At 40.3% G+C, this 16,711-nt stretch overlaps 1 protein-coding gene across 8 annotated transcripts in view; it reads right to left on the reverse strand.

The window, feature by feature from the left end:
- The window catches only part of LOC125641798 (putative oxidoreductase ZK1290.5), a 75,323-nt gene that overhangs the window by 44,013 nt on the left and 14,599 nt on the right, over window positions 1-16,711 (reverse strand). For all 8 annotated transcript variants that reach the window (XR_012669683.1, XR_012669682.1, XM_048862239.2 and 5 more), the window contains exon 2: window positions 7,231-7,479. Coding sequence is in view for 6 of the 8 variants with exons in the window: in XM_048862239.2 (XP_048718196.2) it covers window positions 7,231-7,479 (249 nt within the window). In the remaining 2 variants the exon portion in view is untranslated. The remainder of the gene's footprint in view (window positions 1-7,230; window positions 7,480-16,711) is intronic.

The raw sequence follows: 16,711 nt of genomic DNA on the forward strand, positions 1-16,711 counted from the left end.
ATATTTATGTTTGATTACAAATATTTGCACTATAAAAACCAAAAGAAATAATATTTTTCAATTCACCTCATACAAGTACTGTAGTGAAGTCTCTTTATCATGAAAGTTGAATTTACAAATGTAGAATTATGTACAAAAAACTAACTGCACTCAAAAATAAAACAATGTAAAACTTTAAAGCCTACAAATCCACTCAGTCCTACTTCAGCCAATCACTTAGACAAACAAGTTTGGTTACAATTTGCAGGAGATAATGCTGCCCACTTCTTGTTTACAATGTCATCTGAAAGTGAGAACAGGCATTTGCATGGCACTGTTGTAACCAGCGCTGCAAGACATTTATGTGCCAGATGCACTAAAGATTCATATGTCCCTTCATGCTTCAACCGCCATTCCAGAGGACATGCATCCAAGCTGATGAGTTCTGCTCAATAATGATCCAAAGCAGAGCGGACGGATGCATGTTCATTTTCATCATCTGAGTCAGATACCACCAGCAGAAGGTTAATTTTCTTTTTTGGTTGTTCGGGTTCTGTAGTTTCTGCATCGGAATGTTGCTCTTTTAAGACTTCTGAAAACATGCTCCACACCTTGTCCCTCTCAGATTTTGGAAGGCACTTCAGATTCTTAAACCTTGGGTGGAGTGATGTAGCTGTCTTTCGAAATCTCACATTGGTACCTTCTTTGCGTTTTGCAAATCCACTGTGAAAGTATTCTTAAACCAACAGGTGCTGAGTCATCATCCGAGACTGCTAACACATGAAATATATGGCACAATGCGGGTAAAACAGAATGGGAGACAAGGAGTTCAGTCACAAATTTAATTAATATACCATTTTTTTTAACAAGCATCATCAGCATGGAAGCATGTCCTCTGGAATGGTGGCCGAAGCATGCAGGGGCATACAAATGTTTAGCATATCTGGCACGTAAACACGTAAAGCCGGCTATAAAAGTGCCATGCGAACGCCTGTTCTCACTTTCAGGTGACATTGTAAGTAAGAAGCAGGCAGCATTATATCCTGTAAATGTAAACAAACTTGTTTGTCTTAGCGATTGGCTGAACAAGAAGTAGGACTGAGTGGACTTTAGGCTCTAAAGTTTTACATTGTTTTGTTTTTGACTGCAGTAACAAAAAAAATCTACATTTGTAAGTTACACTTTCATGATAAAGAGATTGCACTACAGTATCTGTATGAGGTAAATTAAAAAAATACTATTTCTTTTATCATTTTTACAGTGCAAATATTTGTAATCAAATATTATATAAATTAAGCACTGTAGACTTTGTATTCTGTGTTGTAATAGATATCAATATACTTGAAAATATAGAAAAACATCCAAAAATATTTAATAAATTTCAGTTGGTATTCTGTTATTTAACAGTGCAATTCATCGTGGTTAATTTTTTTAATCGCAATTAATTTTTTGAGTTAATCACGTGAGTTAAGTGCGATTAATTGACAGCTCTAGTATGTTCATGTGTTTGCATGTGTGTATATATATGATGTTGTCTCCTGCTTTTTATATATAATGTATATATGATGTTGTCATAATATATATACACACACTACCAAGTGTATATACTGTGACAGGGCATGGCCAGATGACTATAGTAAAGTAATGGGAGACAGATACATTAGCCACAGGCTAAACAAATCCCTGTTACCAGGAGAAGCAAATGGCAGCTACTCCAGGTCAATTAAGAAACCTGGGGCCAATTAAGATCTTTCCAGAAGGCAGGGAGGACATCTAGGTTGACTGGGACACCTGAAGCCAATCGGGGCTGGCTGAAACTAGTTAAAAGCCTTCCAGTTAGTCAGGTGGATGTGCCCGTCAGGAGCTGTAGGAGGAAGTCGCACTGTTGGAGAGACTGAGCAGTACAAACCATACCACGCACAAGAAAGGAGGCCCTGAGGTAAGGGTGAAGTGGATCTTGAGGAAGTGTGGCCTGCTGTGGGGAAGTGGCCCAGGAAATTGTATGCATCCTGTTTCTAAAAGGTCAGCTACCATAGCTGATACTATTAGGTTCTCTGGGCTGGAGCCCGGAGTAGAGGGTGGGCCCGGGCTCCCCTGCTTGCACCCCAATTAATCACTGAGACTGGGAGACAACAGAGACTGTGCAAGGGAGAGTATCTTCTCCTCACCTCCCTTGCTGGCTTATGGTGAAAATGGCTCAGTAGGCTGTGACCCTTACCTCTAGAGAGAGAAGGGGTATGTGGAGGGTCACAGTGAGCCTCTGAGGCTAGCGCAATCCGCCAGGAAACGCGGGACTCATGGAGACAAGGACGGAGCTTTGTCACAATACACATAACACACACACTTTGATTTACCCAAATGTTTTTCTCCTTTGAGGATTACATGAACACAAACATTATTAATTTAACAAATTTATGGTAGGAAATTAGTATTAAATAATACAACAAAATACTCTTGGTCCACTGGACTGGCACATTTTGAGAAGAGCTCCCATGACCAAAATGTTTTGTAAATTGTGAGTGGCCATTTACTAGTTAGCTGTAAATTAAGTAAGTAGCAATGTTAAAACACAGTCTGTTAAAAAAGCAGGAGACAACATCATTTCTAATATTTCTGAATAAAGCAACAGTGTTGAAGATTGAATTCTGCTTCCTGGCCAATAGTGCGAATGGAATCACTAGCTAATTCGTTTTCAAAAACGCTTGCTTAGAAAATCCAAATTAATTTATTAATGTATGTCACTTAAATGCAGAATTAAGTAATAGTTGCTATGATTCCTAGCTGTATATAAAAGAAATAACTTTTTGCATCAAGGAAGAAATCAAAGTCATTAACCACCATTAACTACTGTTAAACACAAGACGCTTTGGCTATAAATTTGTTTCAAGCACCCTTTAAAGGCAATCAATCTGGAATAATGCTGCAGTAAATATGACCCTGAGGCTGGAATATCAAAATATGGCACTGTAGGTAACCCTAATAAAAATCAGTGTATGGAGTATTTTTAGATTGCGATACTTAAGTCACTTGGTGGGTCATTATTTCTTAGTTGTAGTCACGTCCAGAGACAACAAAACCCAGAAAAAGCTCATCTTCATTCAAAATGCAGGCCTAGTTCTACACAGTTAAAAGTCAGTAGCATGCTTGTTAGTGGAACTAAAGTTTGTGATTACACTTGAATTCTCAACCCAATAAAAAGCATACAGCTAACTAGAATCTGAGGTTCAACAGACATGAGGAAAACAAAATAGTTTATGAATTCAGTAACGCACAAACCATACTCAAAAATAAATTATTTGGGGGGCTGTGTCCAAATCCAAAGGAATGTGTTCTCTTATTGCCAAACCTATAAGATTTGCTGCTATTCCATACTGGTTTATCATGGATGCCAGACACTAATCTTAAATGGAAAGAGCAAGGACCACATTTAGAAAACGCAAGCAATGGAATATTTGTTTTAACCACTGCCCATAAATAATACACATTTCTAGCTTCTCATGGATATATAATCCATTAATTAAAATAAAATCCATGAACACTGAAGTCAATGGGGCTTTGTATGGAATCAGGAGTTCCAAGTGGTTAAAGTTTCTGGGGCTTTAGTATCTTTTCAATTTTCAGTCATATTAGTCAGATTTGCGCTATAATATAAAAATATAAATTGTAAAAACAAAGGCATTGTTTAAGTATCTTCCATCTTATTGCATCATCCATGTATCTTTTATAGAAGCTATTAGAAGAAAAGAATTCTTGTTATATTCTAATACAATCAAGAAGATTTCATTTAGTATTTTACCCTGCTCCTTATTCCATATATCCTTCTCTCACAGAAGAATTGCTGGGTTTCAGCAACTGTATCAGAGATGCCCATAACAAAAACAATTTGCTTTCCTAAATAAGCTTGGACACACATTGCCTTATCATCACCAGAACTTTTTTCATCATATATTTTCATACCCTGCCTGTTCATAAGAATGGAGAAGACTGGTCTGTGGAATGCTGACATAAAATAAGGTGCATGCTCATGAATGAAAATAGAGCTGATATATCTAATTTTAAGTCTACTAGCTTTTAACTACATTCCTTTATGTAGGTCTCTGCATTGTTGTTACATTCATAGGATTTGTGAGAAGTTTCAAGTTTGGGGGGGGAAATGTATTCTCAGAAGATTTCATACTTTTGCACTGTCAAAAAACTTGTAATTTTATGCCAGAAGATGCTCCTGATGGTATTTTTTGCCTCAAAGTCCATCAAAGCACCCTAGAAACAGAAGTAAATTGGAATAATGGGAATTCAATCCAAATTTATTCCAGCTAATAAATGTGAAATAATCACAGATTTGCCATGACAAAAACACAGTAGCTCATAATTTTATCTGAGTCTGCCCACCCTCAAAAGCCAGGGCATACACTTTGTCAAACGTATTAAGTGCTTTAATTTAAAAATTTACTAAAGGTATAATAAACCATTCAAATAAGAAAGAACCATAATACACTTAACTTTTTTTATGAGAATTGTATCAATAATCTAACAGGTCTTGTTTTCCTAAGGAATGTTACACGTTCCTACATTATATGGTGTTACAGAATTATCGTAATTTCTAAATGCATCTTATTAAAAAAGGAACCTTCTGCAGAAGCATTATTTGTTGATAAGACAGAGAGAGATAGTGCAGCGTCCGTTTTGACTAGGTTAGTGTTTAGAAGGCTACCTTCACAACCGTAAGGACTATAATCATAAGGCCTGATTTTCAACTCCTATTGACTCTAATAGGATTTGTGAATGTTCAACTTTTCTAAAGGTCAGGTCCCTTTTAAAATGAAAGTTAAAATGTCTCTGAAGGAATAGCCATAATTTTTTTAATTTAAACTGCAAAAAACCATGGAATCTATTAACAAAATGACCAGCCTGAGTTATGACTATGTAACTGAAAAGAGCAAACTGAAAAGAGAGAACTTATATCAGCTAGATTCTGCCTGGCTTTTAGGTGGGTACACAACACACTTAAGAGATGGGAACTGCAGTCTCTGTTCTTTCCAGTTACTCTCCTGGGGTACAAAGGTGGCAGGGAGAGGTGGAACTATGGCTGGAGCTATGGCTAGTCAACTGTCAGCAGAGATGGCTCACCATGCAAAGGGAGTATGCTTCACCCCTTAAAGTAGTGCAGCAGTGTGTGTGCTCCTGTGCACAGTGGGGGACTCTGGGAGACAGTTGCCTCTCTGAGGTAGAATACTTCCTGTGCAGCACAAGTGAGGTCTGGCTTTCTCCTGCCCTCAAAGGAAGGCTGTAGCTAAATATCACAATCTTAAAAGTAAAAGACCTGCTCCATACCTCATTTACACAAGGGCAAATCAATATCTCACGAGATGTCAATGAAATTACACTAGTATGAACATGATGTTAACAAGAGGAGACTCAGCCATGAGGCTCCCGAATGAAAAGATTTGAACATATCTAACAAACACAAGCTATCTCACTCGCTCTCTTTCTCTCATGCCATTCCAAGAACTAGATGGTAACAGCATCTAAAATACTTCTGCCACCTGAAAATAAGCTTTTTTTCAATGCAACCATTCCTGGATCAGCAAACCAAAAAATAATGTATCTGCTGATTATTTGTACAAGTTCTCAGTCTTATCAATTTAGTACCCAAAAAGGATACAAAAGTTTGCAGTATTCAAACAAATGATCTAAAAATTATTTTCTGGAGTTGGATCAAGTTTTCGCTCATCAGCATTCAGCACCAGTGCCACAGCAAGCAGAATAACAAGAGACGAAATACAAAACATGAAGAGCTACTAAAGGGAGAACAGTGATGAAGAAAATATGTTCCTTCTTAATTTAGACAGAAAGTACAAAGTCATGGACTGCAGTTCCTTATTTATGAGAGCATCCTTCCAGTGATCAGTATCTGTACTGCATAGAAGTATGGAAGTGGCTTTAGAACATTTCACATTAGTCTGTAGGAAACCACTGATGGATACATTTGCACAGCTAACAGAACTAGAACACACCATGTTTGCATAGACATATGCCACAATCTTTTAATGCATACACTATGGTAGCTTTCATAAATTATTTGGATTTTCTTTTTGTTCACCTTACAACACACTCAGGGGGAAAACCCTAAGCCCAGCACTCAGTAGGATATTCCACAAAACCTTTGTGTGTATTTTTTTTTTTTTTTTTACAAAAGCTGTTTGTTTCTGCCTTACAGTTTATTTATTGGTGCTGGTGCAGGAAGCGGAAGAGGAGCAAAGGGAAGGTTTTCAGTGCCACCACTGATAAGTTTGACCGTTACATTTATTTTCTTTGGCAGTCAACACTGACATTTTGGTCTAAGCTTCTACAATAAGATAATTTTAGATTGCTATTTTTCATTTCCTCTCCCCTTTCTTTTCCTCCTTTCAGCTAGGAAAGAGAAAGTGCCCCCCAACCCCCCAAAAGCTTTTAAAATACTCTCCATTTGCATTTCTATGACATCCCCCTATTGCTATCTAAAGATAATGGGCAACTAACTAGTGTCCCCTCTACAGCTTCTTCTTGCCTCAGATAATATTCTATGTCATGAACTCTGGTGGCAGCCATTTCAGTTTTACTAATTATGATATACTATACTGTAGGTACATCACTAGGATAAAATTTTCAAAAGTGCCTAAATCTCATTGATTTTCAATGGGACTTAGATGTCTAAGTCACTTGAGCGCTTTTGAAAATTGTACCCAAAGTTTATGGCATCAGATAGCAAGCAAGCAAGACAAATCTTTTAAAACACATTCATAATTTTAGAGAAAGTTTAAAGGGTGACATTTTCAAAGGTGACCCCATATTTTCAAATTGGACATTGCAGAAATTATCATACACCGTGCAAGCAACCAACACTTTAAGAGTGACCTTATTTTAAAGTTTATACAGCAATCTTTGTTTCCTTAACCAAAACTCCTGAACTGTTGTATAGCTGATCCCCAACTTGATTTAACGATTAAACGTAATTTTAGAAAATTCATTCTAGACAATTTAAAAGAGATCTTGCAACAGCTACAATTCTAGGGCCATATTCTGTGCCCTCAGTTACATACATGCAACCCTCATGAAGATCAGTTGGGACAAGAGGTTTTCAGACATATAACGAAGAGAAGAATTTGGCACCTGTGGTCTTCTCTCTGTTATGAAGTCCATCCTAGAATTTATTGATCTTCCCCAACACTCACATGGGAGGCACAGTATATCAACAACATAAAAATGTCATACCGAGGTACTGAACACCAAGTCTTTTGCATGATTCCAGGCAGGCTTGTTTTGTGTTTTCATAGCCATAGTCGGTATGCCAGAGTTTGGTAGTTATCCAGAGGTCCTCTCGCTTCACATCACTTTCTTTGATAGCTTTCTGAAGGAGTGATTCACAGCCGTATCTTTTTGCTGTATCAATATGACGAATGCCACATTTTTGTAGTGCATACACCACAGCATCATGGGAATATCCACCTTGATGGGATGTACCTAAGCAAATGTTAATAGGCATGAATTGTTATTACTTAGTGATAAACAGAATTTTGTCTGATTTTTCAGTGTGCAATTTTTGCTGTTGTGACAATTAACATATTGAGTCCTCAAATAATTATACAAAAGAAATGGGAATTGAACGAGAGAGTATACTAAAAAAAATACAAACCCTAGGAGAACACAGAGTCTAATTCTGATCTCAACATTGGTGTAAATCAGGAGCAACTCTGCTGAGAATATTGGTATTTCAGCAGCGTACAACTGTAAAAAAGTGAGATCAGAATCAGGGCTATAGGATTGCATGACCTATGAGCATACACTACTATAATTAGTTACTTCTGAAACCAGTATCCTTAGAGAAGGACAGAGACCAGTTATATAGAGTATGGCAAATAAACCACATTCATTTGCCATGTGGGGTGTAATATAAATATTTATATGGTGAAAATATTAATTAAATATTAAAGTAAAAAATGAAAGTATCAGTATGTCACTTCTTAAAAAGAATAGTTAGATTCAGCAATTTGCTGTGTAAGAGACAAATCCTGACGTCTTTACTCCATCAAATTCCATGGAGCCCCAGGTAAATATTATACTACAATACTACATACAGGGCTATATTAATCTCCAGCGTAAACAGTGTAATTCCCATATAAATTTCCCAGCCAAATTCATTGAACAGAAACAGTAGTGTAAGTTACAGATGGGATAGCACAGTGTTCAATTGGTAGTCCATGGCCCCCTGGGGGGTCCGCGAGCCCTTTCAGGGGGGCCGTGGAGCTCCGCGGCTGAAACCCAGTACCCTGAGTCCCAGTGCTGAAGCCAGGAGCGGCACGGGGCTGAAGCCAGTGCCTCCCCCACCCCAACCCCTGAAGCTGAGAGCGACATGGGGCTGAAACCGTCAAACTCCCTCCCCCCACCGCCCAAGCCAGGAGCAGCAGGGGGCTGAAGGCGGGAGCCCCAGCACCCCCTCTCCTCCCCACTGCTGAAGCTGGGAGCTGCACTGGGAGGCCACCCCGCCCATACACAGTCCCTAGCTACCCCCCTGCCTGCACACACCCCTACCTACCCCTTGCCTGCACCCTGAGCTACCCCCCTGCCTGCACACAGCCCCTAGCTACCCCCTCCCTGCACCCTGAGCTACTCCCCTCACTTCACACAACCCCTAGCTACCCCCTGCACTCTGAGCAGTTTTCACACTTTTTGAACTGAGTCCCCCCCTTGGAGTTATATATTTTGGTTGCATTTTCCCACAGCTCAAACAGGCTAGGTGGCCTCCTGAGTGAGTCAGGGAGTGGAGGTGGCGCTTCCTCCCTGGACGGTCCTGTGCGGAGCTGGCTCAAGTCCTTCCAGCCCTTGCCCCCCCCCCCAAATAGAAGTAAAACTATTCCTATGCCCAAGGGTGCCCCCCTGGCCTGATCCCTGCACCACCACCCCAATTCCCCTGCCAGGCGAGGGCGTTTTTACAGCATGTTGAGTGGGGCCTCAGCAACAAAAAGGTTGAGAACCCCTGGGATAGAAAATGGACATAAATGGGGTTTAAATGATCAGACAATGTAATTAGCACTACCTAGGCATTCACTGGATGTACTAAATAAATGTATTTTACATGGCAAGGGGATGGAAGGATCAAACTACTTAGCAGGAAAAGCCACTGGCAGAAGGTCTATTAGATAAAGAGTGTTTGTGAGTGTGAGGAGGGGGCTGTTTTATCTTCTATCTTCCTATTAGTAGTTTTTCCTGCTAAGGGCCACCCACCCCTTCACAGTTGTTTCCCAACAGCAATATTTTCCACAATCTCTGTTTGGGGACATGCTCAGTCCACTCATAAAAGTAAGTTTCTAAGACTATGGCTGCTACCAAAGACCCTAGTCCTGCAACTGACAGTGGGCAGGAAGATTGCTGCATCTGCATTAAGGCTCCTCATTGGGGCTCTCCAGGGGCACAGCAGTCTGCCTGCAAAATACAAATTGCAGTATCAGGCCCTAAATGATAACCAGGTCACTGTTGAACCTAAAAGGGATAAAGGACTCCGGTTGCAGAAGAATATTATTCAAGTGACGTATCCCCTGCTGGTTTTCTCCACCCTCCAAACCTGCTTCATTCTACACTGAACACAAAGATCCACACCTTTACCAGATGAGTATACTGTGTATATCAGGGGTGGGGAAACTACAGCCCGCCAGCTGTTTTAAGCTGGCCCTCGAACCCCAGCTGGGAAGCAGGGTCTGGGGCTTGCCCCCCTCCAGTGCTCCAGCTGGGGAGCAGGGCCAGGGACCACTCTCGGAAGCAGCAGCATGGCCCCTCTCTGGCGCTCCAATGGGAGCTGCAGGGGTGGTGCCTGCGGATGGGGCAGTATGCAGAGCTGCCTGGCTGCACCTCCACGTAGGAGCCATAGCAGGGACAGGCCGCTGCTTCCGGGAGCCACTTGAGGTAAGTGCTGCCCAGAGCCTGCACCCCTGAGCCTCTTCTCATGCCCCAACCCTCTGCCCCAGCCCTGATCCCCTTCTCGCTCTCAAAACCCCTCAATCCAAGTCTAGAGCACTCTCCTGCATCCCAAACAGCTCATCCCCAGTCCCACCCCAGAGCCCACACCCCCAGCCGGAGCCTGCATCACTTTCCGCAACCCTGCCCCAGCCATGATCCCCCTCCCACCCTCCGAACCCCTCAGTCCCAGCCCAGAACACCCTCCTACACCCCAAACTCCTCATCCTCAGCCCCACCTCAGAGCCTGCACCCCCAGCCGGAGCCCTCAACCCCCCACCACCACCCACCCTCCTCCCGTACCCTGAGCTCCTCATTTCTGGCCCGACCCCGGAGTCCGCATCTCCAACCAGAGCTCTCACCCACTCCCGCACCCCAACCCCAATTTTCTGAGCATTCATGGCTCGCCATACAATTTCCGTATCCAGATGTGGCGCTCGGGCCAAAAAGTTTGCCCACCCCGGTATATATCATTACTTGGGTTATCACAAGGGAGAATTAAGGGAAATATATAAAATAACAGTGTTTTTTTCTACCCTCACCCTAGTGTCTACTGTTCCTGGATAGGAGCAAAAGTGGGAGTCACTGCCCACCCTGGTCCATGGGACTCTGCCTCTTGGAACTTTCTGAACCCCAGTGCTTGTCAACCCCTGGCCCAAGGGCTGCTTGCAGCCCAATCAGCATACAGATGGGGCCCACGTGACATCCTCATGCGGCCCACATAACACACAAAGAACAGCATATGCAGCCCACAATGGTAAATACGTTGGGAATCACTGTTTTAAACAATTGGTGTTGGAATGAGGGAGTTTAGGGAATTCCTATGTTGCATGAATAAAGCAAGCTAGATTCTCCTAAATTCTTGTCACAGTATGTCCAATCACTATCTCAGAATGAAGGTCATGATACTGTAGCTATCTAATCTCTCCCATTACACCATGCCAATTTTAAACAAAACGGGTTTAACCTGATGTAACACCACTGACTTCAGTTCAAGTAAAATCATAATCAGGCCTAATGAATGGATAATACTGTATTGTAGCACAGCAAATCTTTTACTTCTTCAAATATGAAATAAAGTTTTAATATTTTAAAAGTGGGGAAAAAACATGGGGGGGGGTGATTTAAACACTGGCAGTAAATATGAATAATATGAGAGTGTTCACAGAAGATCAAGAAATGAGTATGCATATATTTGTTTCACATTAAAATTCACAAAGCTAAAATAAATTATGTTCATATACTAGATGTTGCAAAAGCTTCATATTAACTGTTTAAAAATGTAAAATGAATATATATTACCACAATTTAACCATTTAAATAAAATATCCTTATATAATTACACCATAAGATGTTAAAGGAATGTAAATTATATAACTACCACAGAAAAGTTACTACACTTTTAAATAATGATCTCTTCACTTTTAATAAGCTACTCCTGACATCAAAGAAATTAGGTTGTAACTATTGTGTCTGTGGTTGAACAGACATTTCCAAGTACGGAATGAATGAAGTTCATTCAGAGGTCTTGCACATGGGCTCAAACCCTTTTCATGCATAATGGATTCCAGTAAGAACATTTAGGACACACAAACTTTTACTTTTTTTAACCCTCTTATGATGGGGAATTTCGGAAATTTCAGTTTGTTATTGTTTCTCTTCTAATGATGGAGTGTGTAATATGTTCAGATAAAATTAACAGACAATAGGGAGGAATTCTCTGAATATCTGTAAATTAAAATTAGCCATATCATATAGCTACAGTAAATTTAAAAAGTCCCTCAACAATTAGAGAGAGTAGTAAATACTATGAACAACTGAAATCATGAAAACCAGGAATTACAGAACTAATAATGCTACTCACACTAGGGATTCTATGAATTGCAGGCTTCTCACATTATTCATACTGTTGCAGTACCATATGTGCTTTAATTCAGAAGGGTACAAAGATGAGTTAAGGATATAACCTTAACTCTGAACTTATTTTTTCTTTATTTTTGGTTGGTTGGGGTTTTTTATTTATTTTTATTGTTAAGACCGACTTTTACCATTATTTGAATGTACTATCTGGGTCTGGTGTTGTTTAACATCTTTATTTACTACCCAGATATAGGAATAGAGACCACACTGATCAAGTTTGCAGATGACACAAAGCTAGTGGGGGGTTGCCAATACTTTGGAGGATAAAGCAAAAATTCAGAGGGATCTTGATAAATTAGAGGACTGGGCTAAACAATTAAATGAAATTCAAAAGTAAGATGCTACACGTAGGGAAGAAAAACCAAATGCACAAATATAGAATGGGGGGGGGGGAAGCGGCTTGGCAGCAGCACTGCTAAGAAGGATCTGGGAGTTGTGGTGGATCACAACCTCAACATGAGTCAGCAATGCAACGCTGTTGCAAAAAAATGCAAATACAATTTTAGGTTGCATTAACAGAGACGTAACATGCAAATCACAGGAGGTGATAGTACTGCTCTACTTGGCACTGGTCAGGCCTCAGCTGACGTACTGTATCCAATATTGGTCACCAATGTATAGAAAGGATGTGGAGAAACTGGAAGGATCCAGAGGCTAGCGACAAAGATGATTAAAGGGATGGAATGCAAGCCATATGAGCAAAGGCTGAAGGAACTGGGTATGCTTTAGCTTGGAAAAGAGGATATTAAGAGGGAATATCATAGAAGTCTTCAGATACTTGAAAGGTTGCCATAAAAAAGATGGAGAAAAGTTGTTCTCTTTTGCCACAGAGGGCAAGACAAGAGGCAATGGGTTCAAACTACAGTAAAGCAGCTTTAGATTAAATCTCAGGAAAAACGTCCTAACTGCAAGAACAGTAGGACGATGGAACAGATTGCCTTGGGAGGTTGTGGAAGCTTTTTTGCTGGAGGTTTTCAAAAGGAGGCCAGATGGTTTAGACACAACAAATCCTGCATCTTGGCAGGGGATTAGACTAGATGACCCTTGTGGTCCCTTCTAACCCTACGGTTCTATGGTTCTTTAAAGTAATTTCTTTATGGAGCATTTGGGGCTAACTTTTGTTTCAAATTTATAACTAATTCCCACTGAGCTGCATGTATGTATTTCAAGAAAAAATGTGGCCCTTTATTTTTAAAAAGAAAATTAATTGATGCAAAACAAGTTTAAAATAATAATCTGCAAGACTAGACAATCATTCTACCTCTTCTTCACCCAAGAACCTCTTTGCTGTCAATGCATTTTTGCTTTAGAATCCTCTCTGATCAACCCAATATATGAATTAATTATATCTGATTAAGAGTCAACACCAGACAAGTTTGCCTCACTTAAAGAAACCACATGCATGGGTTTTCATGCAATTTGATATTAGCAATTCAATCATTAAAATCTGTTCAGTCAAGCCCTTGCTCTGGCACTCCACGAACAGTGCCGCACAAGAATCCAACTACACCAAAGTTCAGGTGGCCAGAGGAACTATTTTTATAATGTCGTTGGTAAAGGCTGAAGAGCAATTATGAGAGGGATAACATGCTAAAGAGCAAAAAATAAGTAACCTCCACCCCCTTCCCCCTCAGAGTTTGATGTCCAAATCTCAGCAGGTCTACCAAGCAGCTCCCTTACCCTTCTCTCTCCTCCTTCACTGGAAGTTGTAGATATTTTGCTAGAGATGCTTTGGGTCAATAGTAATGTAAAGGAGTACCAGGCACTACTCTTTTTCCTTGGAGAGCTAGATCCTAAAGCTGTGTGTGCTAATATGAAAAATGACCCCATTTCATATTAATTTATAACCTTGTAATATCTAAAATAATAGGGTCTGATTCTCCACTGTACTCTTGTTTTACTAACTTTACGTATTTGAAGTCAATGGGTCTACGTACATGTGTAAGTCTTTACATGACACTGACCATGGGAAAGAAAAGCATATGTAGAGCCCATGAGCATGCTAATTTATCTGACATTATCTGATCTGGTATCTGATTAATTACTCAACCAGAACATTCTTATTACATCAAACTGCATTAAAATTAAACAGTGATATGTCTATTTTTGCATTACTTTTAACATAATGTAAAAAAGTTTAAAAAGTGTAACTAAAGATGCTATCACAGAGCCAAACAGTCTCATGTTAACTTTCTACACCTATTGCAGTACAAACCACAAACACTCTTATCGCTATACGATGGTTTATGTTTCAATTTAACAGGGTCACTTACTACGAAAGCTGTATTTAGCATCCCAGCATAAGTAGTTCATTGTGTCTTATCTACTTTGGAACAGCACAGAGATTTCATATGTACCAGCTGGACTCTGAAAGTTTCATTTTGTTATGAAATTGTCACTCTGTATAATTTTCACATAATATTTATATATTAATCTCATTTTAGGGCTCAATATATGTTCCAAATAAATCTAGATTTTGCTCAAGTGAGGAATACATTGACAACTTGCCAGAAATCCAAGAGCAGCATCTAACATACATATAACGGAGAACTACAGCTCCTCTCTTCTTTAATAGAGAAGTGCAACCCAGAGAAATGATAAGGCTGTAGTAGAACTGGTAGGGACATTTCAACAAAAAACCAGAAACAAATTTTAGATCATTTTCATGTATTTCCCCCCTCATTTCCAAACCAGCTTTAGTGTACAGTCTCTATATGCCACAAACTCTATATTATAAATGAGGAAAGACACTGGTCAGATTGTGTTATATGGACAATGCTTTGGCCAACCCTGCAGAAGTAAATCAATTAAAAAAAAAAAGTGCACAGCCCACACAGATGTTAAGTTATCAGAGGTATACTCAGGCACAGCAGAACTACAGTCCTTTTTTTTTTCCCCTGAGCAGGAAGTTCCCTTTTGTGAGGATAGAGCACTAAGATACCAATGCATTGTTCAACCTGCAATAAAAGTGATGATATGCTCTCATTCCCAAATCCCATTAATGGGGCTTGCCTCCCTTCCTTTCTCCTCTCTGTGTGAAGGGTGGAGGTAAAAGGTAGTAAAGGAGTAAGGAGAGGAAAGCCAAGGGTTACAACAATAAGATCTTGAAGTTACTTTAAGTTAGGCAGGGACACATCTCAAATGGCCAATTACATCTTTTTTATTGTAATTATTATTCCTTACTCACTTCTTGTGGCCATTGTGAAAGATATTAATCTTAAGGAGGGTTCTGAATGAAGAGAATGCAGTGGTTTGGTATATTCCAGTTGGTAGGGTATTCCACATGTAGAGAGCTGTGTAGATAAAGGCACATGGTGACTTGTGGGAGAAATGGACAGTCAGGGTATCTATGGCTGGTGTCATTAGCAGATTGGAAGGGGCAGTGCAGGAAGAAGATTGAGAAGTCAGAAACTAGGTAGGCGGGAGGAGAGAATCAGAAAAAGGAGAGACAAGAAGAGGAAAAAGAGAGCAGAGTAGGCAAACAGGACAGAAAATGGCAGAAAATAAAAAAAAAGGAGAGGTGCTGCAAACAGCAGCTTTTATCCATAGAGACAACGGGCACTGCCTCATCTATACCCAATCCATGCATTTACGCAAACAACATGGAAAATCTACATTGTTCCACTTAAGATAAGGATAAAATCCACTGGGGAGAGGATTTTTGGCATTGAGGCTGCATCTTTTTCAATAATATTTCAGGGAAGGGCAGCTAGATCTCCCCCACTTGTTTTTCCTTCTCTTCCCACACACACATTTAATTTGAAAATCAGCACAATATCAATGTTTATGTGAAGCTCCTCAAGTGGACTTTACCTTATTAAGGGCCTGAACCTGGCAAACTCCTGCTGTGCTCTTGTTTAAAATAAATATTATTTTCAGTTGGTGGGCATAGATATTCCAAACTTCCCAACATAAAAAACTGCTGTTACAGCCTGGCTGCTGTTTAAAGTCTTGTCTACACTACGGGGGAAATCCTGCCCTACTGAAGATGGAGTGGGATTTCAGCCAAGCACACCAAGCCTTTGCTCACAATGGTTTTCAGCAATGATTCCCCCTGAAGTGGTAATGAAAATGGTTTTCAATACCATTTCCAAGGATAGTTGTGGTCTTGTTGGAAGCCAACCTTTTTTTAATCTAAAACTCTTGAGAGAAAAATATTTCTCCTAAGGAACAATGAAGAAATATGTAAAATATAACTAGAGAGTCCAACCTGAACTTTCTTTCACCTCTGGGAGAACTTGAGGAGGAATTTTACATGAAAATCTATTTTTTTTCCAGCTCTGTTTGCAGGATTTAATTTACTGTTGAGTGCATAGATGTATTCTAGAATGTTTTCCTCCTCTGGAGCCCAAGTTAAAATAAAATGGTAGAGGAATATGAGGAGGAATAAAAGGAAGCAACAGGGCGTCTCTACAACTCCACTCAGCCACTGAAAGGCAAAAAACAGTTTGATTCTAGCTGTGATAATGCGGGAGAAGGAAAGACCCTTTTCCCACTTTTTGTGTATCCATGCTGGGGAAAGCCAGAAAGCTGCTGTTTATGCTTCCGGAGAGCAATGGGGCAAAGGGATGGGGGCAAGGGGAGCCATTGTTGACAGAGGCACTCTAGACCCCAGGACGTGGCTGGCAGGGTAGGATAAGGACTCTGAGGGCTGGTCTACACTACTGCTTAAGATGTAACTTACATCATTCAGGGGTGTGAAAAAGACATCCACCTGAGTGACACAAGTTACATCGAGTTAAGCGCTGTCCCCACTGGCGCTATATCGGCGGGAGATGCTCTCCTGCCAACATAGCTTCTGACTCTTGGGGAGGTGGAGTAATTA

The sequence above is a fragment of the Caretta caretta genome, chromosome 8, assembly GCF_965140235.1.
Source record: "Caretta caretta isolate rCarCar2 chromosome 8, rCarCar1.hap1, whole genome shotgun sequence".
Taxonomy (NCBI): Eukaryota; Metazoa; Chordata; order Testudines; family Cheloniidae; genus Caretta; species Caretta caretta.